This window comes from Nipponia nippon, unplaced genomic scaffold, assembly GCF_047370975.1.
Source record: "Nipponia nippon isolate SJK-2023a ecotype South Korea unplaced genomic scaffold, ASM4737097v1 scaffold_2, whole genome shotgun sequence".
NCBI lineage: Eukaryota > Metazoa > Chordata > Aves > Pelecaniformes > Threskiornithidae > Nipponia > Nipponia nippon.
In genome coordinates this window covers 10,597,310-10,621,831 of record NW_028262336.1, presented here as the reverse complement: position 1 = coordinate 10,621,831, position 24,522 = coordinate 10,597,310, and the positions used below count along the sequence as shown (strand labels likewise).

General features: G+C 40.2%; 1 protein-coding gene and 1 long non-coding RNA gene across 3 annotated transcripts in view; one reads left to right on the top strand and one right to left on the bottom strand.

Annotated features, from left to right (window-relative positions):
• The window catches only part of ALCAM (activated leukocyte cell adhesion molecule), a 121,921-nt gene that overhangs the window by 8,182 nt on the left and 89,217 nt on the right, over positions 1–24,522 (bottom strand). Inside the window, exons 4-15 of one of the 2 annotated variants that reach the window (XM_087758300.1) lie at positions 20,950–21,014; positions 20,432–20,519; positions 19,382–19,564; positions 14,728–14,855; positions 12,821–12,950; positions 7,069–7,181; positions 6,025–6,160; positions 5,812–5,949; positions 4,214–4,342; positions 3,381–3,419; positions 2,949–3,066; positions 961–1,017 (exon numbers count right to left, since the gene is read on the bottom strand). In XM_087758300.1, the coding sequence (XP_087614426.1) occupies positions 961–1,017; positions 2,949–3,066; positions 3,381–3,419; positions 4,214–4,342; positions 5,812–5,949; positions 6,025–6,160; positions 7,069–7,181; positions 12,821–12,950; positions 14,728–14,855; positions 19,382–19,564; positions 20,432–20,519; positions 20,950–21,014 (1,324 nt within the window). The remainder of the gene's footprint in view (positions 1–960; positions 1,018–2,948; positions 3,067–3,380; positions 3,420–4,213; positions 4,343–5,811; positions 5,950–6,024; positions 6,161–7,068; positions 7,182–12,820; positions 12,951–14,727; positions 14,856–19,381; positions 19,565–20,431; positions 20,520–20,949; positions 21,015–24,522) is intronic. The other variant, XM_087758301.1, reaches the window with a different exon arrangement.
• Positions 5,579–11,766, top strand: LOC148055651 (uncharacterized). The gene is made up of 3 exons (XR_015704911.1): positions 5,579–5,655; positions 8,851–9,094; positions 10,439–11,766. It is a non-coding gene; the product is annotated as an uncharacterized LOC148055651 (long non-coding RNA).

The window sequence follows — 24,522 nt, the reverse complement described above, 5'->3', positions numbered from 1 at the left end:
GCTGAGTCTTATTCCAAACATACAGCAAGCTTCCTACATTTTTGGCCTGCCACGTTTGGATTCATATGCTAGTTTCCTATGAAGTATCAGAAAAGCAGAACTGTTATGCTTCAAGTGTTCAGTTTCAGAGACACTAGCAACATTCTTGATTAATCTGACCTAAGAAGAATTTCAAGAGTTTGATGTGCTTGGAGTATGAACAATCTTAAGACTGCTGCTGTACTTCAATTTGCCCAGCTGAATTTTCCCTCACTGCATTTTAAACCACTTTAACCTTGATCTAGCCTCATGTGACTTGAGGTTTGTGCACCTCCAAACCCAAGCAGCAAAAAATGGGACAAAGGTCCAATCCACACGCAAAATTTCCATGCCTAAACAACAGGGGTACAGGGTGCTGGGTGCATTATTTTCTTTCCAAACCTTTAACTTGTGCTGTACTCTCCGCTGTTTCTGGCTAGGTGAAAATTTCATGTATGAAGGATTTACTGAAGGCGGGTGTCCTAGAATCCCTTGACTGAGGTGTGACACACAAATTTTGGAAAGATTCTGAAGTGGTAAGTAAGTTATATTCTGTTCAGTGCAACTTAGTTTAAAATATCCTTTTTGGAAAAAGGAGGAATCTGTAGAAAACAAGTCTTTGGCCTTCTGCTCAGATGAAGGAGAAACATAGCATGCTGGGGTAGGTAGCCTCAGCTCTTTATTCAAGAGGGGGCTGTTTGCAGGATGCGGAATACAGATGAGTCCCTGATTTATGGGATAATAGTCATGGTGAAAAGAATATGTGGCAATAATCAGCTTTTGCATCAAGTGGAGCTGAGGCAGTGAATAACTATACAAGTGATTTACTGTGAATATATTCCACGGCTACAAGTGTAATTCCTACTTAGTGTGGATGACAAGACAATAGAAGATTATACAAACCACAACACCAATAATGAAAAAAAGTAATGTTTTTCTTGCCTCGGCAGACTTGGAAAGTTCTGTGCTGCTGCCTTCTCAGACTTTCCTTTGGCGTCACTTTGGGGATAGAGATTAGGTGAGTTACTGTTCAAGGGTGGGTTCAAAAAATAACTACTAACACTGTTGGCCTGTATGGAGACGGAGGGGTTGTGATTAGACACATTGTGTCTAAAGGAGTAAGATGCTTTTTGCAAGGTCTACTTTGATTTCTAGGCTACAATTTGTGCTGAAAACTTTGTCAGGATAGGTACTGACACTCTGCTTGCGCTTGCAAGTACAGCACGCAGAAAGCAGGGAGGATAGCAACAGATCAACTTAAATATATGCCGAGAACAGAAGATTGTCAGTGATGATGCATCAGTTAAGGGTTTCAGAGGCCAGCAACCATGTATCAAATATGAAGACTATAACTTAACTATAAAGGGATTTTTACTTTGTTCCCAGTGAACCTGTCTAATCAATTCTAGCTCTAATTTTTACTCTAAGCTTGCAGAAGAGAAGTTGAGCATGAGGAAAAGCCACTTAGAATATGCTGTATCCTATCTTTGAGGCTGAAAAAGTTATCTTAACTCGTAAACTCATCTCAGCAAAGGACATGCTATATTCTAAGATTCTTGTTAGCTCTCCCCACGCTACATAATGGTACAAAAAAGATATGTCACCTTCTCTGCCCTCCTTATACTCAAACCACCTCTTCCAGAAAAACCCAAACCAGTGAATCAGTTTCATGATTCCACGTTTTCACATTCAAAAGGAAAGACAAAAGAAAATTATTCTAGACATTACTACACTAGTAGCAAACTGTGGGAGTTATTAGTACTTTTTAATCTCTACCACAAGAAGCATAAGCTTTGCAAAAAATACTTTTTTTTCCCTGTATGGTATCTGAATGTGGTTCTGTGCTTGGGTAATTTATAGCAATCCCTTATTTGAAAAACTTCCAAAAGCTGCTCAGTTATGGCTGGAATAAAATCCTTATGTATTATCCAAAAAAGAGTATTTGCAAGCAGATGGAGAATTCCTTGTTGTACTTTCTCATCAATGAAAACACATTTGTTCATAGTAAAATCCCACTGGTATATTTTCAATCTCATTTGATCTAATTTTAATAAAAGGTCATAGAAAGAACAACTGAACTTTAAGATTGCTTCTGTACTGATTTGTGCATGTTATGCATAACTACCTTCATCTTCCCGGCTAAGAAGCAGCTGTAAGGAAACCTGCAGAGAGCAAGCCTGCCCTCAGTTCCCCCTGGAGACAAAGGTATAGCGATAAGGCCAAATGGCATACAGTCATGGCCATCTTTAAAAGGATGGAGAAATACGGTTACTTTTTGAGATATCCAGTTTATTTCCTAAAGTGAGCCTGTGTGATAATAAAGAGACTTGAAAGCAAGCAGGACTCACTGGCAAATCCTGTTCTATGCCTAGGATGGCTAAAACGTATTGAGTTGGATAGCTTCTAGTTTTTCAGCAACACGAGGTCTATCTTTACCAATTTTACTTCAGAGATCTCAAAGTATATATGAACAAATGAATTAAGGATCTCTCCTCTCCCTGAGATGGTTTAGACTTACTCTATAATTTATTCCATTTTTAAAGCAAACGAGCTACCCAGCTTCTATATGAAGACAGTTTCTAGTACCAGTAAAGCCACACAGAGGCAACATCCCGCAGTTAAGTAGCAGGTACTATGTTTAAATGCAAGAACCAGCACAGACTTGGCTGTCAGGAAACAGAACCTCATTACAGGTGATGATCTATGAAAAGTCTCGGAGTCCCCCACCTCCAGGAGCTGTGGTCTGTTAAGCATTAGCACAAGCTCATCAGAGGTACCAGCTTTCCTTTCTCTATTAAATGCACCTACTGTAACAACTTCTCCCCACTCATACTACTGGAATGCTGCAGGAAGGAAAACAGGTAAACATACATTTCCGCTTATGATTTTTTTTTTTTCACTTTAGTAACAAGTTTTCTATAAATTCTTACTTTGATTTCTTCACATAGAGCCAGTAGACAACACCTGCAACCAGAGCAGCCAGCAGAAGACCAACTACAATCCCCACTATTAGCTTTGCCTGGTCATTAACCTTTTCGCTATTGTCATCTGAAGCAAAGAAGAAAAAGTTAATGATGAGGTGATCTATGATAAAGTAAAGCATTATACCATTTCTAAAACATTTCCATCAGAAACAAGAAAGGGGTCAGAAAGTAAAAATAAAAAAAAAAAAAAAAGTAGGCATTGTTCTTAAAAACACATTTAAAGCTTCCAGAAAGTCACATTCTTAGTCAATCAGGGCACTAGCTATTTCAAATCAAGTCCAGCTTTGAGGGACTGTGGAAATGGTTCAGTGACACTGCACAGGTCTTGAAACGAGACAATCGACAGAAAGGGTTATGCAGATAGAAAACCATACGTACCATTTCTATCCTCTGGCTCATCGTATTCTGGAATACTTACTGAAATGAAAAATGTTAAAATTAAATTAAAGACAAAATGTGTTATACGTGAACGTCACCTTTAATTGCCTCTTTACAGCAATGACAGAAACACTGAAACTTAATGCAGTGTTTGCCAAACAGCAAGGTAATTAATCTTATCTTTAAGCAGAAGTCTTTCCTTTTAACTATAATATACCCAATTGAAGAATCTTACTCCAAACCTGTAATACTAATCTTAGAAATATTTCTGACTGAGTATTTCTGTGCTACCCTTCCACAAACTGTAGCTTCTCACCACCTTTAATCATTGAAAAGTGACATTTGATTAAAGCCCAGTATAGCTGATTTCTGCTCTGAATCAAGTCATGCCAGTAATAACAAACTGGAGTCTGGGGACTAAAAGATGATGTTGATGTAGTAATAAATAAAGACTTTCGTCTTCGTAAATAATGTATTATTTTGCAATATTTTTGTACTATTACATTGTAATATTGTTTTGTACTATTATTTACAAAAGTAAATAATATTTATTATTCTAATATTCTATTCTACAAAAGTAAATAATATACCGCATATATGAGACAGCTAGCCAAGAAAGTCATGAACACTAGGTGACTTCATCCAGAAAGCTATCAATAAATTTTATGTACCACTGATCCAGACTGGATTTAGAATTGCTTGACTTAAGACTAAAAGATTAAATACCTTAGTATCAACATTACTATGCAGACCTACTCTTCATATGAGCGTGAAGTGTGGGTACTTTGTGTGAAACTACAACTGTAAGGAAATGGTCTTTAGAAGACACTCACTAGCAGAGACGTTCAGGGAGGTCACAGTCCTTTCTAGCTCATTTTCTGCAATGCAAGTTAAAGTCACATTTTCCTCGGGAGCAATTACAATTTTACTGGAAAATTTTCCATTAACGTATTTGGTCTCCTCTGTCTGAAAAGGTAAAAAACGAAGATTAGTATCCTTGAAAAATGCAAAGAACAATGCATGATTTACCCGTATTACACACTGACAAAGTTCAGAGGGAAATAACTTTCAACTAATATTTCAGCTTTCCTAACAATAGAAATAATGCATTATTTTATTGAATGGTAATGTGACTATCTGCAAGAAAACCCTTTGGCCAAGATATCCAGTTATAGCTACATTTTGTATACTGTGCACTGTGAGATCACTGGTAAAGAGGCATTTTTGAGAAAGTTCACCACATTGCGTACTTGCTTTGGTTTCTTTCGACTATTTAAAGAATATTCCAAGTAACAAAAGTCTTAAAGAAACCCCAAACTTCAAAGTTCTCGTTTCTTTCCATCTTGCTGTTTTTCATTTATGTCTTTATAAGGAAAATAATCACTGTAAGTTTTCCACTTTCTGGCATTCCACGTTGTTTCCACACTAAGCATTATTTTGCCATGCTACATGTGTTTAGTAGTACCTGCAGTATCTGTGCTGTAATAGTAAGTGAAGTTGTTCCCTACATTTGCTGTACATCATTCTTAGATTAATACAATGCCCAGAGAAAATTATTTTCAATCATTTATATAGCTTCAAGACAATTCCTGCCCTATAACTTCAAGTGAATGGACAAATTTTGACAGCTATACATAATTTGTATAGGATTAAAGTAAAACCTAATGGAGTAATGAAATCTCCAGGAGGACTGGGCAGTGTACTTCCAGTCTCTGACTGCTTGTATAGATGTCTCATTTATTTTTCCTGCTAAGGCAAAATGTGGCAATGCTTTGCATGTGATTTGGTAATCAACATGAAAATACTTCAGTTTGCTTATTTGCCAGGTATTTTTCCCGCTGCATATGGGTACTCCTTACTTCTCCCCCAGGATGACAACATTATGGTTCTGTTTCCAGTGAGAAACAAGTATAACCGTACAAAAACAACTGTAAAAATTAGGATGAAAACGGCAAAGCCCACAAGGAACTACACTGACTGTATTTTCTGACTTGTACTTGCCACATTTCATTACATTTCACCCAGTTAATGCCTACATCAAGTACCCATTTGCTTTCTAATGCAAGTTCTATAGTTCCATCATTATTTGTAAATTCTTTATGCAATGGCAAAATCACCACATTACCCAAATAAAATGACTAAGTGCCCTCACTTAAAAATGCATATTTCATTTGTCATCTTTTCTTTTTCCTTCCAGCTTCGGCTTGCAGCCAGTGGATCTTCTGCGCCTTCACCTGCTCTATTCAAAAGACCGTTATCATCAGAAATCATCCATGTAAGTACCATGTAGCTACAGCTACCACTTAACCTTCTCTTAGATAAATGAAATAGACTTAGTTTCTTCAATCTCAGTGCCTGGGAAATGTTCCTTGATTTTAAATCGCATCTCCTGTGCACTATCTTTTGATGAATAAAGTAATAAGAAAGATACTTGCTTTATTTATGATGCTTCCACTACCAGTAACTGTCCATTGCACTGCTGGTTTGGGGAAACCTTCCACGTGGCAGACAATTGTTTTAGACATTTTGTTTGTGTTGGTTTTCTTTGTCATTTTGATTTGAGGTTTTCCTAGAAGAACAATATTACAGTTAACCATTTTGTTTGAAAAGGGCAATTAATAATCATAGCTATCTGCTCCCTTACCTTCCACAATAAGTTTAAGCGTCTTTCTTTTCTTTAACCCTTCAACCTCCTGTAGAGTAGTTTCACAGATGTAGTTTCCAGCATCTTGATACTGGAGACTTGAAAATGATGGACTTGTTTGCATTCTGGTATTGTCCTGATAAAAGTAAGGAGTTAATCTCTGAATTCTAACTCAAAATACATTAACCTCTGAATTACAAATGCGACTACTATCAACAGAATTTTTCACATGCTTTGGTAGATTAGAGCCTCACTCTTAAAGTGCTCCCCCATTAACAACTACATTTGAATAGCTGACAGCAACGTAACAGCATGAAAAGTGGAAACTACTGGAAGTTATAAAAGCCACCTCCCTTCTTCTTGAACAACTTCACTTTCAAAGCAAGGGCACAGGTGCCACCAGTTGGTAGTTCTGAGCTTTTCTAGTGGGCTAGACAAGAACACGAGTGGTACAAGCTGTTTGAGGCACAGACAACGCTCCTGTAGGAACCAGGCTTATGAGATCAACGTATGCGAATAAAAAACCATCAGGTATCATTATTTTTAGTTTCCAGCAGTATAGGCTTAATTTAAACCCACCATCTATGATAGCTACCTTTTTCACCAGCCACTGAACACCAGTTGCTAACATCTGATCTCTCAACCTGCCTTGCCCTTCTATTATGTTTATTGGAACCAAGACCAAGCTTGCCTCTGAGAAAACCATTAATGAATCCCAATTCCTCCAAATGGGCTTTCCTTCTTAGAGGGATCTGATTCTCAAAAGGCCTTGTATAGACCACTTCAAAGAAGTTATGTTGGTTTTACGGCAGGCATTGCTTCTCTCCATTTGAAAACTCAGCTGATAATGACAGCAACTGATTTTCAGTCATCAACTTCAGCCAGTAGCTCTCACTTTAGCAATATGTGTAAGACTCATTTTAACAATATTCTTTAAAAAGCCCAATGAATGACTTCCTTCCTTCCTTCCAAAACACTGAAGTAGCAGCAGTAATATGAAGAGGTGAACACTCAGATGAAGTGTGAAGTAGATGAATTACTGACCTTTATCCAAAACACCGTTGCGTTTCTACTAGAAGAAATCGTGCATGACACAGGCAGGGCCTCTCCAATCTGTTTTGTGACTTCTCCACTAGGAGTAAGCTGCAAATCCAAATCTGGGATAGAAAGAACATTCATCAAAAGTTCATCTCAGAATGCCTAGCCCATTTCAAAGGCTTACTAAGGAAAGAAAATGTGACTAATTGCACTCATTAAATTCAAGATTTCACTTCTTCAATAAAATCTAAATCAATTTTACAAGTAAGGGAGAAGACAGAATTGTTCTAAAATAGGCACTGCAGAATATTCACGTTTTTACTGTAATTACAGGCTAAAAGGAGAAGCAAAAACTCACTAATCACTAGACAAATGGATACATTTTTTTACCTTGTACTGCTGAAAGAATGACAGAGGAGGTACAAGAAGCTGAAGGAGTACTTCACATAGCAGGATGTGCATCTTGAAAGGGGAAGCACAGACTGCTGTGAGGGTACCTTGCTATGGGCCAGGCAGGCGCGTATCTTCAGGGGAGGACTCGTGCAGGTGGGGACAGATTAACCTCAACAGTAAGTGTGGAGAAGAGGACAGGAGAATGAGGGGTAACTCTCTCAGATCTGATAAAACAAGTTGATTTTTATCCTCAGCATCTGGAGAGGATGAGGATGGTCGGTACAGGGTGTGTGAGACATGATACTGAGTGAAGCGGTGAGGGGTCTGAATTATAGGGTTGGGGAGCTACACGTGAGGCCCTTTGATTTATTTGTTTTCATTTGTAACTTACAAAGCCATTTTTGTATAACTCAGCATCCAAGCTTTGCTTGACCTGTTTTGGCTCCAGGGAAATTGCAGAGTCAGTGATAGCTGTGTTTGACACAAGGCAGTGGGAGAGCCAGTAACAGAAAGGTCAGGAAACACTGCTCTAGATTTTTCCTAGTATATGGATTTGGCAGGCTAGCAATTTCTTCAAAAAAAAAAAAAAAAATCCTGCACTGAAAGAAAAGCAGAGTTTGCCAAGCTAAACCTCTATTTTGCTTCCCCTCTCACAGTGCCTTGCTTGTAAGCCAAGTTGCCTGGTTGAATGACTATCAGAGATGCACACACAGACAGACTCAAATGGCAAGCCTGCACGATTTCATCACGAATACACTACTTGCTGGAAAAGGACTGCAAAAGATCCTTTTGGCTTTTAAGCAGAGTTTAAAAAAAGCTTAAGGCAAAAATCACAGTTGATAGGGGAAAGCGAAAATAGTGAGTTTTCCTTAACAAAACAGTGAACTTAGCTACTGGCTTCATTCAGTGGTTGCCCTGGGAACACCATTATAATTAAAGGCAGAACTTCAGGGAACAGCTAGGGTCCATCCTGTAGTATTAGTCTGCATTATTATCTGTGTTACAAGTCTAATGCCTGGTCCGAGAGGTCACAGGAACTGTACTTTCATCTGTGCATGAGTGAAGCAAAGATCTTTATGAAGAGATGAAATGGCATTTTGTTTCTGTATTCCTATGGGGATTTCTGCCCCTGCCTCCCCAAACTAGTAAATGCAACCCAACAAACAAGATACTCCAGATCTTACCATTGCTTCCACAGGGAAAAAACAAAAGGAAAAAGAAAAAAAAGAAAAAAAAAGAAAAAAAGACAAGACTCACCAAAGAGTATATATATGTATATAGATTCAGGTGATGCAGGGGATGTGTTTCTTCTTGCTCTGTTACTCTTGAGCACATACTACCAAGGCAGAGGGGTGGTTGAAGAAAAAACTAAGGTGGTTTTTTTTCCCCCCTCAGGGTGACTTTCCTTCAACATCTACTTAAACCTTTTGTTCTCTGAAGCAAGACAGCACCTCAAACCCAAGAGATCACCGAAGACCATACAGGAGGGATTTCTCTCACGTACGCCACGGGAGACAGAAACTCATTACATTTTTGGCCTTCACCTCAAGCGAGACTGACATGGAGCCCAGAGCAATCCTTCAACCCGGTCTTCCTCCAGGGCAGCAGGCCTGCGCCCCCCGCCCCTCCCCTTTTTGTGGTATGACTGAGACTACAATTCCTCTCACACAGTGGTCTTGGTTGCTATAGAAGGTCAGGAAAATTTACAGTGTGCGAGATGAACTGCATAGCTCAGAGCAGTATTTGTAAGGTGATTTATGAGGCAAGTACAGAATTAAGCTACTGTTTAACATAGGATCCCCTCTAGGAACTCTATATAGAGCAATTTGATTTGGATTAATATTCTGCCACTTTATCTCTAGGGTCCACAAAGAAATGTGATGTAGATACTTTTACCTCTCAACTTATATGGTCGATTAGTAAATAATCTCTTCTTCGTACAGAAGTATCAGGAGAAAATATTTCTTGCATACAGAAGACTGGCAAAATTCATTTTCCTTGCCGTTGAAAGGAAAACTTCGTTGCAAGAATTTTCCATATATTTCCTGTTTAGCTTTGAAATGTTCTTCATAAACAAACCTCTCATCAGGCATCATTTTCAATATATACTAGCTCTTAATGTGGTCTCACTTGAAGACTTGCATTGATTTCAGTGCTGTCTCTGCATACCAAGTAGCACAGGGAAGAGGCAAAGAATGCATTCTGCATGTATTACCACATCATGTGAGAGAGGTATGGAATTAATGCAGGGAAGACTGGAGCAAACATTTCAGTTTTGAAACTCTATTGCACATATAGGACAGGCTCCCAGCATTTAAAGGAGGCCTCCGACGGAATACTGTGCTACGACTGGGGAAACTATGCACAGCATATGCCTGTAGTCTGAACTCCCCAAACAGACCAGCAGACTACCAGTATACTGAGAATAGATTTTTTTCCTTGCAACATTCAGGTGATTTCTCCTGTAGTTTCAACGAGTCTGTAGCACAAGAAAAGACCATAAAAAATACCTATGGAGAAACACAAATGCTAAATTTCTAAAACCTTTCATTTACTGGAAGGTTTGCACACCTATTTCCCCAGAAAACACAATTTAGCAGGAAGGAAAGCATTACTAACAAGTTCCACAGCCCTACTCCATACCGGGTTGTATGTGCAGAAACAACTATAGCAAGAGATAAAGAAAAGGGACTGTGGGTTGAAACAGTCACCTGCTTCTTCATGGCTGAGGGAAGGTACCCCCATCCTCTACTGCCAGGTGCCTTCCTTGCCTCGCACAGGGTGTGCTTCTATAGCAGTTGAAGTGGTTGTAAACAGGTTTTGCCCCTGTCCCCTCCCTTGTCCTTCCTGGGCCCTGCTAGTTTTCCTCACCTGATCCTGGGCAAACTCACTCAAGGCACAGAGCTGGCAGAAAATTAACAACCTAGTGTAAAAAAACCCAAACCCACAACGTAACTCCTGTTCTGTTGCTCCCTCTGTTGAGGTGCAAACCATGCCAACCGCAAGCGCTCAGTTCTGCCAGACTTCAAACGGGGACCTTGCTACACAGATCCTGCACCTGCTCTGAGGGGCAAGAGCCCAGGTTGTCCAGTTTGTCCCTTATGTTCTGCGGGTAAGGAAGAGACTCTTTCTTCCCCCCTCAATTTGCTTTATAAACAAAGTATTTCCCTAAACATTATGGGTAACTCAGGTGCCTTAATGCCAATTATCAGCTTTCGGTGAATCCCATAATTTACATTCATCTTGGAAAAAAAGAGCTTGGTATTGAGCCAGAATATTTTGCTACAAAAATATTAAAGGGCTATGATGTGCTAACGTATTTTCATACCAGCAAGAAGCTTTCCCCACCTAGACACTGAAAGGAACCAGTGTCATTATAATGCTCAATAAAATCTGTTCGGGAAAAAGCACTACAGTTGAAATGTAACAAATTACTATAAATAGATTCACAGATTTAAACTGAAATTATTATATTGCCTGGTTCTTAGGATTTGATAGGTGTTAATAAGTATTATTTGAAGGAGAAAAGACATCATGGAAGCATAAAAAAAAAAATCTGAAGATCCAACACCAAAAATATGTAAGTACATTAGAATCAGAAAGCACTAAAAATGAGGTAGATATGCTGGCAAATTAATATAAAGTAAGCAGCTGAAAGACGGAGGAGGATATTATAAAGCATCTATGGATTTAATGACTTTTTCAGAGGAGTTCCCCTCACAAGAAAACATGCTGCAGAAATGCCTTAGACCAGCCTAAGACAAGACACCGAAGCAGCTCTAAGACCGACTGTCCCACAGCTGCAGCACTCTGGGCATTCGCGACATTACAGAACTGCTCCAGGCCGCTGTGCCTCACCGAGCAAAGGCTTTATTGCAGACAGAGGTGTTTAAGAAAAACAAAAGAAAACGAACCCTAAGTGAAGCAAAGCAGTAGGGTACTAGATTGTACCTATGAGTTCTGAGTAGCTACACTAGCTGCCAACACCGGAAAGACTTCTGTCAAGAAAATACATGCTTCTCTTGTGTAGTAAAGCTCTTCTGACACGCAGACAAAATAGCAGAGAAAGGAAAACTGACTTGTTATAAATAACTTGGAGCTGAGGAAGACATTCTTTAGAGTAACTATTTATGGAAGTACAAGTAGATGTGCAATCCACTTGGGGTAAAATAAAAGGGTCAGTTACACCACAGTGAACTACCAGCAAGCTACCTTTGATATTGGGCAGCTAGTGGCAGTAGTACAGAGCTCTCTTGAGATCTTACATACCCTGACTCTTGGCAAAGAGAAGGGGTGGGTAGGAAAACAGCAGATGACCTTATTAAATACAAAATATTCATTAAATGGAAAAGTGTAATTATTCATGTACAGATATATTCTGCATGCATTGTACCTCTTCCAAGGAAAAAAAAAATAAAACCAAGTATACGAACATGAAGTTTCTTTTTATGTAAAGTGTAACTACTCTGGAGGCCTTTCAGCTTTATTATCCACCATGTCCCTCTGAACCTGTAAACTATTAAAGGTATTTATGCTACTGGGAAGCCTACAGACCATCAATGTTTCTAGGGGAAACCTAGTACCATCGGACTGAGTCTCATTTCACAGCCTGTGATAGTACAGCAAAGTTTGAAAGAGTGCCTGCTCTTGTTTTCTCACATAAAGAGATTAAAAGCAACCACTGAAAACCAACCATTGCTTCAATGGTTCAGCCAGTTCAATGGCTGCTTTTAAAGTGGTGCAGATAAAGTGTGAGTAAATACTCTAGAATCCAGCTAAAGAAACTTTACTGAGCTCTGTAGCTCTCATGATTCTGGGAAAAGTGAAAAAAGCAACTTGTGAACATAATGAATTCCGAAGTCTCTTCTCTAGACTCCTTACATGTTAACCTCATTGAGATAAGATGAAAGGATACTAGACTAACGTGAATCTGACTGTGAAGAATGACCTTCAGTGATAGCACTGTGGGCCCGCTTGCGTGTTTGAGCACATTCTAAGGCACAGCTGGAGTAGAATAATTTGCCATATATGTTTGCATGAGTGCAACAGAAAATACCAGAATTGTCACTGTATGTGACACTGCAAGAATGTCACATACTATACAAAGGTTACATAAAGTGAATCTGTATCTCAGCCAACGAATTGAGAAAGTTCAGGTTTTCAAATAGAAATACATTAGAAAAAGAAAAAAAAAACAACAAACAAAACCCAGAAATGACCTGACACTACTTTAAACCAACCACATCATTCAGTTCTCCCATAGGTTAACTGGACTCATCTACCTACGTAAAGCCCAGAGACGCCATCCCAGAAGGTGCAAGATAGGTTTGTATCCTAACTAGGAGTGCAAAACGCAATGACTTACAGTGCACAGTGATGGTGGTCGAGTCCATCATGCTTTTGTCAGTCAGAGAGCACTTGTATTCTCCTGTTGCATTTCGCCTCACATCTGTCATTACGTAAGTATCTGAGCTTCTTATACCTTCTGCTTCTCCCTGTGGATGGAAAACAAAACATTTATCGTATATGGGCCTGCTAAAAACATTAATTTTTGTTGAGTTTTTTTATCATTATAAGTATCCTGAAATACTCCAAAATATGTATAGACACAGCATCATCAAAGTGTAGCTGCCTACTAATAATATTAGGGTTTATTTCCTGCATGACGGCATAGTTTTAGAAAACACCTACAACTAAAAGCTTACTCTTTAATTGAATGACTAACTTATTTTAAGAGGACATTAAAATACAAAATCTGAAAGCTTAGCAGAAAGAAAATAGGGGAAAAAAAAAAAGACTGAAACAGTTTACAAATAATAGTGTTACAGAAATCACAACAGCAAAACAAATTGTGTTTTTGAATCTGTGTCTGAAATGATATATTCAGTTTAGGAAAAATCATGAAACAAAGTGTGCTGCATCACACATTTTTAAACAGCACAAGCAAACCTTGCTCTATTCATATCATGGTACGGACATACACTGACATGTAAGGACATACACTGGCTTACATGCAGTTATCTACAGAAACTGGTGTTTTGAATTAGCCAGGAAGTGTTGCTTTCCGGCTGTCCAGTTCCCTAGCTTCCACCTGATTACGACTGACTGACTTAGATCAGCTTTGAAACAAGCACAGAATGAAACCCTAATTTGTATCTCTGCATCCAGAGAAAGATTTACCACGTTTGTCACAATACCTGTAAGTCTTGCAAAAACCCCACCAATTCCAGCTCTCCTTGAGAGAAAGGACTAGTATCAGGTAGCCCGGAAACTGAAGATAAGACAAACTGGGGCGTTTAGCTCACTCACTGTGATCCTGGAGCAAGGAAAGAGACCATACACTTTTTCCCTGGCATACAGTGAGGTCCTAGGGTGACCCACTGAACCTACATGGCTGTTCCGAGAGAAGAGGACTTCAGCTCCTGGGGTCCCTTGCTGCTCTTCAGCAATTCAAACAGGCCAGAAGCCCGAAGTAGATGAGGATTATGTTCAAAGGGCGACATGCAGTTTTTTGAAATACCTGAAAGCATGCCACTGCTTTTGGCCTCTCTCAAGATCAGCTCTGCTCACTGCTGCAGTAGGAACCAAAAGAAGGGATATAAAATAGGAGAGAGAGAAGCAGGACACGGGAAGCAGAACTAGGAATCTCAGAATATAAAGCTACATCCACCTGCGGATTTCACCAATACTAGGAGGATTAATGGAACCAAAGCCTTTATTTTTCTCAATTCGCATCTTATGCATTTGACAGATTTGTCCTACACTTTCTCCTGTGCTGTCGCACTGCTGCTTTTTTTGTGGTTATGCCACCAAACAATTTATTAATTAAAAGGCATTGCACGAAGATTCATCTGTGAAAGTCCAAAAAAAGCTGAATTAATTTCCTGTACTTTCACTGCTGGATCTTTGGCTGTTATGACAACAGATGAGGTGATTTTATTCAAGGTGCTAAACCCCTTTTGTAAAAACTGCTTCTTATCAAAATATCTGGTGTCAGGAAATGAAGCCTAACAATTTTCAGTAGGTCCAAACCCCAAAAAACTTCAGGCGGGGTGGGGGGAAGGAGAGGTTCTTTAAAAATATTTTGCCAACTCAGGTGAGGCATTCTCAGGGAGTCTGATGTAATGGCTGATGTCTATCTTCAGTTTCAGTCGCATCGAATTCCTTCCTTCATTTGTTATAAAATCACGTATACAGTGACATATAGCAATGTCTGTAGGAAGGGATGATACAGAATATTTCACTATGCAGTGACAGCGAGGCAGGACTTACTGGAATGTAAAACAGGAACTCCTGTGGAGGAGGGTTGCCGTTTCCTGAGCACTTCAGAGTGATGTTATCGCCTTCTTTAATGGTACTACTTTGTGGCAGCACTTGAATAGTCACCTTCTCTGTTGGATCTGTAAAAATAATGCACACATTTAATAGCTTCTGCAAAAAACCCACACAGTAACACTATGCATACAATATTCATGGCCAAAGAGTACGCGATTTTATCATCAAGCAGGTGAAGGTATTTGCATGTGTAGATCTTTTTATAAAAGAACTGAAGTTAATCACACAAGTGTAAGTGCAAAGAAGCCATATAACACACAATTCATTTTTCTTCACCAAAATACCTGTAACTGAAACAGCAACGATTACACCCATGTCATGTGCTTAGAAGAAAAAACCCTGATCAGTATGAACAGTTTCATGGTGTGATTTCATTATGAGGGATTAACTTGTCCTCTGTGAAGCTCGCTGTTTGGAGGACTGCAGCAATCAGAAAAACAACTGAAGCTCTCAACGCCTTGCGTTAGAATTAGATAATAGCCTTCTTGCATTAAAAAGAAAGAAATATGAACTAAGCGACTATGTTCAGCCTATTCTATATGCTGATCACTACAGGCTTTCAGAAAGATGAATTTGGTGAACATAATAGGACCCTTAACATAGTCAACAGAACTGTAAATGTAACATACTTCTGTCATGTTCAGTGAAGTTGAACTATAACTTACATTTTACTTTGGTAATTTTTTTAAGGCAAAGACAGAGTATACTTTAATAGATGCTATTCTTTCTAAGTACAAGCCTAAATATAATTTTTCAAAAACAAAGTAAAATGAACAAAATTAAAGGAAATAACATGGGCAGATAACTCCCACTATTTTAATTTCAATGAATAAATAAAATTCTACCAAAGATGCCAGTCTTGCATTAAGACACAGTACAGTGCACCTTATTAGACACTAAAAAAAAATCTACACAACAGAGAAAGCCTTGCCTGACAGTTGATTTTGGGTGTTTAATGAAGCGTGTGCTCTACAGCCCTTCCGACCCTTAAGGCGTTCATCATGTCTGTCTTCTGCTATGGGATTTCTCAATAACAGGAGCTGCATTATGCTGTGGCCTCTCGATGACTGAGAGCCCTAACATGGCTTCTCACGCCTCCTCATAGGAGTGGTGGTACCGGGCTTCAACGAGCCACATCCTCCCTCCTGCAGCTGCAATAGCCTCGGCCCCCTTCCATGTCCAAACAGCTCCCAGCTCAATACCTTCAGAGCTGAGGCACAACTTTGCCTGCTTAGGAAAGGGAAGTCCGGCATTGCTGCTGGCGTGGAATACAACAGATGCGGTGAAGTAGCTGGCCAGGAATCAAATGCATGCCTCTTGGTGGCTGCTGGGCCAAAACCCCAGATTCAGGGGCTGTCTGGTGAGCTAGCCTGCTGTAGCAGCTCGTCTCTCTCTGTCAAGTTTGTGTGAAGGTGACAAAATGTGAAAAAGTTATCATAAAGGATGTCTAGATATACCCTGGAATTGTTCAGGCTTTGTCCCAAGACTGAAAAGGGATGAATTATAACGAGAAAGACTTTAGGACTTTAATTTGGAACGAGGTTTCCCACAGAGATGAACAGAACTGGATTAAAAATGGACACAATTAAACAAGAATGACACTCTTGCAAACCACCAGACTTTCCTGTAGGACTATCATACTCTTCTATCTACTGCAATCAACCAGGAGAAAATTTTTAATTTCATTCTCTAAACTGGAAAAGAAAAATTAATCTACAGAACTAAATAGCAAACCACTAATGAAACTGTTCTCTAAGCAGAACAGGTCACCCTCCTGAGGGAGACACAACCTGATGACTGGAAGACACAGCGTTCAATGCAATGCTGAGTGCTGCTTAGCATGAGTAATGTGCTCCCCTGCTTTCGCTGATAAACAGGAGCAGCCCGGTGAAGGTGTATCGTGCCTCTCAGTGGCACATGTCCCTGGCTTGGCCCATCTCACCTTGTGCTTTTGTAAACCTGAGACTTTGTATCCACTTTCTGCAAGAGCAAAATTCTGGGAGCCAGCACCAAAAGGCATTTATCTAGTAAATGAATGCTGCTATCCCAGACCCACCATGGCTACAACTGACATCATCCTGCCTCATTTCAAGAAAAATACCACTGCTGGAAGCAGCACGAGTATAAACTGGCTTTGAGTCTAATCTGTTATGTGAAGGCATTTATCCTTAACAAGACAGAGGCTTAACAATAGGGTATGATTGGAAAGTCTGCCTGACAAACATTATCTTTTTACACTGATTAATGCTGAGCAGAGCCCAACACAAACGGAGTCTAGATAATTTAGATATCTGAGAGACCACTGAGATAATTTAGACCATAATAGATAATTTAGATATCTGAGCTGGACCACCGTCCAGCTCCAGGAGTTGTCTTGCATTACTCATGTTACTTTTGGTAGCTTGCTTGCTACAGCTGCAAACCAGAGCCCACAGTTCATACTGATAACTGCTGCTAGCCGAGCCCAGTTACCCATTGCCAGCTAGCACCCAGCTCGGTAGGAACTAATTCACTCTTCTGCTTATACTGTGTTACAGTGGCTGGCTGCCTCCAGGATACCAACTAGCTATTAAACACTTGAGTACTAGAGACTGCACTAACCCAGAGCTAAAAAAAACAGAAAAACATTTCTTAAATCCTGACTGAACAGGTCTTTAAAAGAAAATCTTGTGCAGGCATAGTTCTAAGCATGCTCTCCCCATTTCTTTACGCTAAATGGGTAACTTGCAAGGACTCTCACTAGATACCAGAACGAACAGCAGGTCTTCTTTATGATTTTTTTTCCTACTTGCTTCACAGATGCAAAACATGATAGTTTTGACAGCCAACTGGAAAAAAAAGGCTGAAAGACTTCCATTTCTTAGAGTTGGAGTCTGCCATTTTTTTTCATCTGCATTACATTTGACTCATTAAAAAAATCACATTTATTGAGAAAGAAACTCATTAGGATCACTGAACCAAATTAAAAACCAAAAAGAACTGAGACATGCCATTATCATCAACTAAGATCAGTCAAGAAATCCATCTGTTGATGGATTTGGATCTGTTGAAGCTTTGGATGTGTATTAATAAAGAGTTTCAAAAATTCATTTGGCGATGTATTTCAGCAGAGTAAGGAACTGAAGTTACAGCAAATGAAAATACTCAGAAAGGAAACTGGCTAACCCCATACTCCAAAGCCAAAGTTGATACTTGAGGCCTCTTCAGTACTGAAGGGGGACCGAAGGGTGTGCCTGCCTCCCACTGCTGGCTAATTAGCAGTACGCTGATACTGCCCATCTCTGGAGGAAGAACTATCTTAATTAAATGGTGTGTTACCAGACCAGGATTAAAAGAGCTAGTCTAGCAAACATTCAACCTTTAATACAGAATGCATGTGATATCTGGTGCAGTGACTAATCTGCAGTGCTGTGCAGCCTTCTTTTTCCTTCACATTGGGTAGTTCTTAATTGCAAGTGCACGTAGGACATGCACCACAGAAATCTGCAAAAGCCTCATCCTCAACAGGTGAAGTAGCCTAATGCACGAACGTGGTGGGGAAATGGGGACAGCAAAGCACTCCTGGCAAGTAAGAGCAACAAGTGCTTTCTGGTCATTACACTTCTGTGACGCTACTGAGACCGTCTGCCAGTCACAACTGGTGTTATTCATGGCCATGGAGCTCCACAGATGATAGAAAAGAAAAAAAAAAAAAACAAGTGAAATTTGGTACCCAACTTAAAAGCAAAACCAAAACCTAAAAACGTCTAGCTTTAAAGTGATAGGATAGGTATCTGCAGGCTTGAAATCTCCGTGTTATTTCCAAAAATAATGGTTACTGTCCCAGAGGTTTTCTTCTCCATTAGTTCTGCCGGTTGTCATCCTGGAGAAACAGCGGGTGAAAATAAGGCCTTAATTTACCCCAGCTTCTCCAGGTGAAAACAAGGAGCAACTGCTCCAAGGTTTGACTTGATTTGACCGAGGTCAAAACTGATTCCCTACTCTGCTGCTCAACAAACTTTACGTGTGAAGGAGCAGCAGCTAATCGTCTAGGTAGAACATACCCTGCCACTTCAAGCCTGTAGCTTTCATTTTCAAGGCAACAGAGCACACTTGCTAGCTGGAGACATCCATGTAAGCATCTTACAGCTACAGAGAAGCTACTGCATTTTGTGCAAGGTAGTCTGCCAGCATTAGCTCTTTGGTGCTGACTCTGCAAAAATGAAAAAACATTTAGGTATACTAAAAACTATATTGTGTATTTATTGCATATTTCAGGGGCACAGACAGTCACTCTAATCAACCACTCTAACTTCTGTAAAAGTTCTGAAAAGTCCAGTTCACTGTAACTTCTTGTGGTTACCACTTGTCTCTTGTCAATGCAATCTTGATATTCAGTATTCTATTGTTAGAAAGAAAGAATTCTCAGGTAAATCTGAAGATAAATAAAAATTACACAACGTACTCAGACCTTCTTGCTGCAAATCAGCTTTGAAGAAACCCTCTCGCCAGCCAAGCAGCAATGTCTCTGTAATTTTGTAAACTGTCTCTGATTTTGCTTTTTCCCACAAGGTAGACTTTGTACAGCAATAGATGCTTTTTAATAACTTACAGTGAACATCGAAGACAACTGGTTCAGACTGTATTGTTTTCTGGCCAGATGGTCCATAATATGTCACAATGCAAGAAAACTTGGCATTTGCGTCTTCCTTTGTTGGCTTGTACTGAAGAGATGATGTCATGGTGTAGAGGCCTGTTGATTTGTTCACAGCCTTTTGCAAATTTATGACCACAACTGAAAAGGAAAGACTGTTTCAGCATCACACACACAGAATTTGCAACCTTTTTCCTACATTTTGTTGCCTCCTCTGTATTTGTTATCAGGCTGCAAACATGCAAGCAACATGACAAATTACCCAACAGACTGTACAAATAATTTTCCTCCCGTATTGCCACTGACGTATACCAGGAACGTTTTATCAACAACATACTCCTAACATACTGTACACTTTAAATCAAATCAAAACAAAAACTAATTGCAAATTGGTTGGGCTTTTTTACTATAAATCTCAGCTTACTTTGTAAGCCAGAAAGAAGGCCTGAAAAACGCTGGCAAAAAACATTTTTAGGATCACATTTATAACTTAATTTTGTAAGCATTCTCTATGTTATGAAAGGTAAAATATTGTGGTCTGATCAACCTGTCAAAATCAAAGTTGAGAGGGAGGGGGGAAAAAAATGTTTTTCCTAAATATCCTGGAGAGTAAATACCTGTATGAGGAGACGATGTTCTACATGGTCTAAAACACAATATTGGACAGGTGTGAAATTGAGACAGTTAATACCTTACAAGAAGTTGGATATTAGATACAGGTTTCTACTAGCTACATAGGCTCAAGTATAACTTTGCAGTAGCATTAACAAAGGCAACCCTGTGCCCCATGATGTGGTTTTAAAGTTGGAACTGAAAGAGAGATTACATGGCGTAGCTCGGGTGCTCTGAAAGGTCTAGAAGTTTCTTTCCAGTTTCATCTTTCCGTATGTGTAGTCTTCCTCAAAGGAACAATACGTTAGACTAAAGCAGAGCAACTCTTATAAGCACAGTTCTTCATACACGCACCTCTCTGTGGATTCAGGGACACTGGCCATTATTGAAACGTACCTTCTTCCATGGGCTGCAAAACTCTCCCGTTTTTGTACCACGTAACATTGCCTTCGGGATAACTATCTCGTGCAACACACTTCCCGAGCTGCAAAACAGGAATTATTCACTGTTTTTCTCCGCTATGTTTTAATACAATTCTATTTTTGCTTATGCTGCTTTAAGTAAAAATTTCTAGAAAGTTCAAATGCTTAACCCCCACCATTTTTCTTAAATGGGACAAATCCCACCAGGATTAGGCTTAGGTACAATTTGGAAGAGGGTTCGGTGGTGGGTCTAAGATCAGGATGGCCGCCGCGTGCAGAATCAGGCAGGGCTAATACAGTAGTGGTGAGGGAACTACTCTGTGCTCAGCCTGGCTATAGACAACGATCTCTCGCAGGCAGCTGTGCACGCACAAAATACATGCACACACGCACTCTCTGAGCCTTAGCCCATCACCTCTCTCCCGTCCTGACTGTAAAGGGACTTCAGGCAGCCGGCAGGCCCATAACTGCAAGGGAGAATGCTGCTCTTACCATTTGTAGCTTCTCTGTTTCTAAGAAGTCTGCTTGATGTAGGATTTCTGGTTGAGAGGGTTGTTCTAAAACATAAATAGGATGAAAGTACTAGTGAAGGGAGCACAAACAGCTGTTTGAAAAACAGTTACTAGAAGATACATGGACTTTGAGACTAAATAGAACAATCTGCCCTGGTATAGTCTTACCTACGCTTTGCCATTAAAACAAGAAAAAGTGAGGTACTTCTACCTCAATATTAGCAAATAGATTGAAAAGGAAAAACCATCACCTTAAAACGTGTCATACTTTCCATAATGAATTCCATGCATTCTGACAATATATATTTTAGCCAGGCAGCCTAGTTCAGCACCTGGGGGGAGAGAACCTGATCTGATCTGTCTGATTTATAACATGCGCATGCTGGAGAACGAACCAGTGGTACAGAAGCTGTAGCAAGAGAAAAGCAGCTTTACTGTGGATATTACTGTAGCTGAGCTGTCATGTTATAAAGGAACAAATTCAACCTAATCATTCTTCTAATGTTTATTTCTCCTAACTGGGATTGTTACATTTAAGAAATTTAGATGATAGAGATAACTGTAATTACTTTCACTGATTCTGAGTTAGTTATGACTCTCTTAAAAAAATAACCTTTTTCTTCAGTGCCAGTATGTCTTCTTATTTACTTTTATTATGGTAGATGGACCTCTTAGCTTGCCAAAGTGGAGGATCTATCAGCATTTCCATCATAAAAAACTACTTTCTAGAGACTATATAACTTGTCTGTTAAAATAGTTTGGCCTGAAGCCCGGAATGCAAATTTTTATCTCCAAAAGAGACAGTTTTCCCCACAATTTTAAAAGAAGAGGGGAAGCGTGAGGGGAAAAAAAATAAATCCGTGTCTATACAGTCGAAGAAAGTCTCTGCACCCTAGCTATACTGCTTAAATAAGCCTACTTTTACAGACTGAAACATCCTTAACCATGCCAGCTTACAGAACCTTTTCCCCAAATCAAGCTCCCTAGGAAATAATGTATGTATGTTGGTAATCCCAGCCCAAGGTGAACTTCACACCATCTTGCCAAAATCTCAGCACACTGATGAAGTTACTAATGTGCAGGTGTACTGCTCCTGCTGTCGCAAAGATAGCAAGCCTAGATGTTTCCGCAGTAATCCATTTGCTCTGTGTGTGTCTGCACGCACATGTGCGCACGTGCTTGTGTGCACAAACGCACAGATATTCTGCGCTTGGAAGACTATGCCAGGATGGAACAACAGCACAAAAGGGAAATGAAAGGCAATAAAAGAAGCTATTCATTTGACATTTTCAAACAACTTTGCTTGTGGCAAAAAAACAAAAACCAAACAAAACAATCAAAGCTATACACCAAGACCATCACAATTTCTTCAAAGGGCTAACAAAGATTTTTTTTTTTAAATATGTGCATGGTTTTTTCTCTTTTGTTAGTTTCAAAGGAAAAAGGTTAACCTATTTTCTGTAAGAACCTGTCAAGGACAAAGCTTTTTTATGTCAGTTCAAGCAAATTAGGTTTTACAAGACCATTAACAGGCCTTCTGGTTCAGATTTTCGGGTCCCATGAACAGGCATAGGCGGCTGCCTGTCACAGTCACCACACCACCTTCCCCTACCTCGGCTTTGCTTCCTCTCATCTCTCCCAGGAGCAGTTCAGGAAGACCTGCTCTGTGCTCCGGGCACCCCCCAGCAATGCTCCTACCGAGGGAAGGGGAAGGCCCCTGGACGGCTCTCCCTATTTCAAGTGCTCTGGCGATGGAGCAGATGCTCCAGTTGAGAGGCCGCCACCTGCTCTCTCCGAGCAGCTTCTGAAAGGAAACGCCTGCTGCCAGATCCCCACAGCCGCAGCATGTGCACCAAGGTAATTCACTATAAAAGACTTATTTGGCATTTACTAGCTCAGCGTCTGAAGCGAGAAGAAATTTTAAACTTGGCAAGAGCATGGCTCACTTTGGTGGGTTTGCAACTTCAGCACACAGCTTATCTCTCGGCTTAACAGCTTGCCAGAGCACTTTGCAACTCTGTATGGGCCCTATGATAGGGGGAAAAAAGGGCTCACTGCCTGCAAAAGCTGAGCATCAGTGTAGCAGCTCAGGTCCGCTGGGCTGCTCTGCTTTGGAAACTGGCCATTTAATTCCAGAAAAAAGATGCTGACAGGATCCATCTGGAAAGCTGGTAGAGCTTGTTTGAGTAGTCCAGCAAGCGAGACTAGCAGGTGGTACCTGTGCAATGAGCCATTTCAGCTCGTTAGTTCTGAGTTAATCAGGTAGCACAGCTGAGGACGTGACAAGCTCCAGTGAAACCCAGCTTCAGTCACGACTTCTGGGATACAGCTGGGTTTCAGGTACACGAGACTTTTGGTTTATGAAGGTTCGCACTTCTGCAGCCTAGCTCTGTATCTGTGATTCAACGAGTTAGAAACTCCACTGGTTAAATAAATGAAGCTTGCAGGCTACTCCTAACTCTTTCATAATTAGAACAAGCAAGCAAGCAATAACAAAAAATGAAACCCCCAAAACCAGACTCAAGGAAGTTACATGCAAAGAAATGTCAAGAGAACCCTACATAAAGTTGTGAATTCAAAATGAAGAACTGCAAAGGTAATTTTTTGTTGCACTGCTAAGTCGGCCATACGACATGCGTGGCATCCTCTATTCTTATCTTCCTTAGTAAACAGAAGCTTTCTCTATTAGTATTAATGCATACAATAAAACATACAAGCTGTGCTCCATGGCTGAGTTAGCATTGTGTTAATATTTAGTACAGTACACAGTAATTCAAGCAGTTAGCATTTTGTTTCACATATAGCACTGTCTCATCTACATATTTACTGCTGTGCGATAAGTAAACATGATAATTCTTTATCATTGCCTTTGAAGCGCTGTGCTTACTATGCGTGCTCTGAGCACGCTCCTCCCTGTTGTCATTAATTCGATTGTTCTTGCAGTCAAATTGAAAGTGAAACGAGGGAAAGGAATTACTGCTGACTCCTAATCTAGCTTCAAACTCATTTATGCCACTGACAAACTTCTGCCCGGACACCACTGATGGCTCCCTGGCACCTTCTCCCTGAGAGAAGAGTAAGGGTGCCCTTCCAAAACAGGAATTGCTGTTTTTCAAGCAGAAGCATGATCTGTTTGAAACTGCCCATCCCTGTGAGCAACACGTTCCCCACCACAGAGACTTAATTTGACTGTGTAAAAAAAAAAAAAAAAAAGCCATATAAAACCATGAAGCTGAGGAAGGTACCCACTGCAGTCACAGGGCAGCGTTTACAAACACTAACCTCAGGAGACCTGCACCCCTAAAAGGAGTAACAGACGCCTCCACAAGCTGAGTCAGGGTTTGAGGGATTACATGTCCGCTCTGAATCAGCACTAGGAAGAGGTCAGGTTTGTCCACGCTCTTGTGCAAGCTCAGAGCAGGACTGCGCCTCAGAGCACTGGGGTTCGCCCCGCGGATCAGCCTTGTGATCGGTTTGTAGCTATCAAATGCTAATAAACTTTGCTGTGCTCAGAGAGAGAACTGCAGACTGGTCTTCCTCCTGAAAGTTCAGT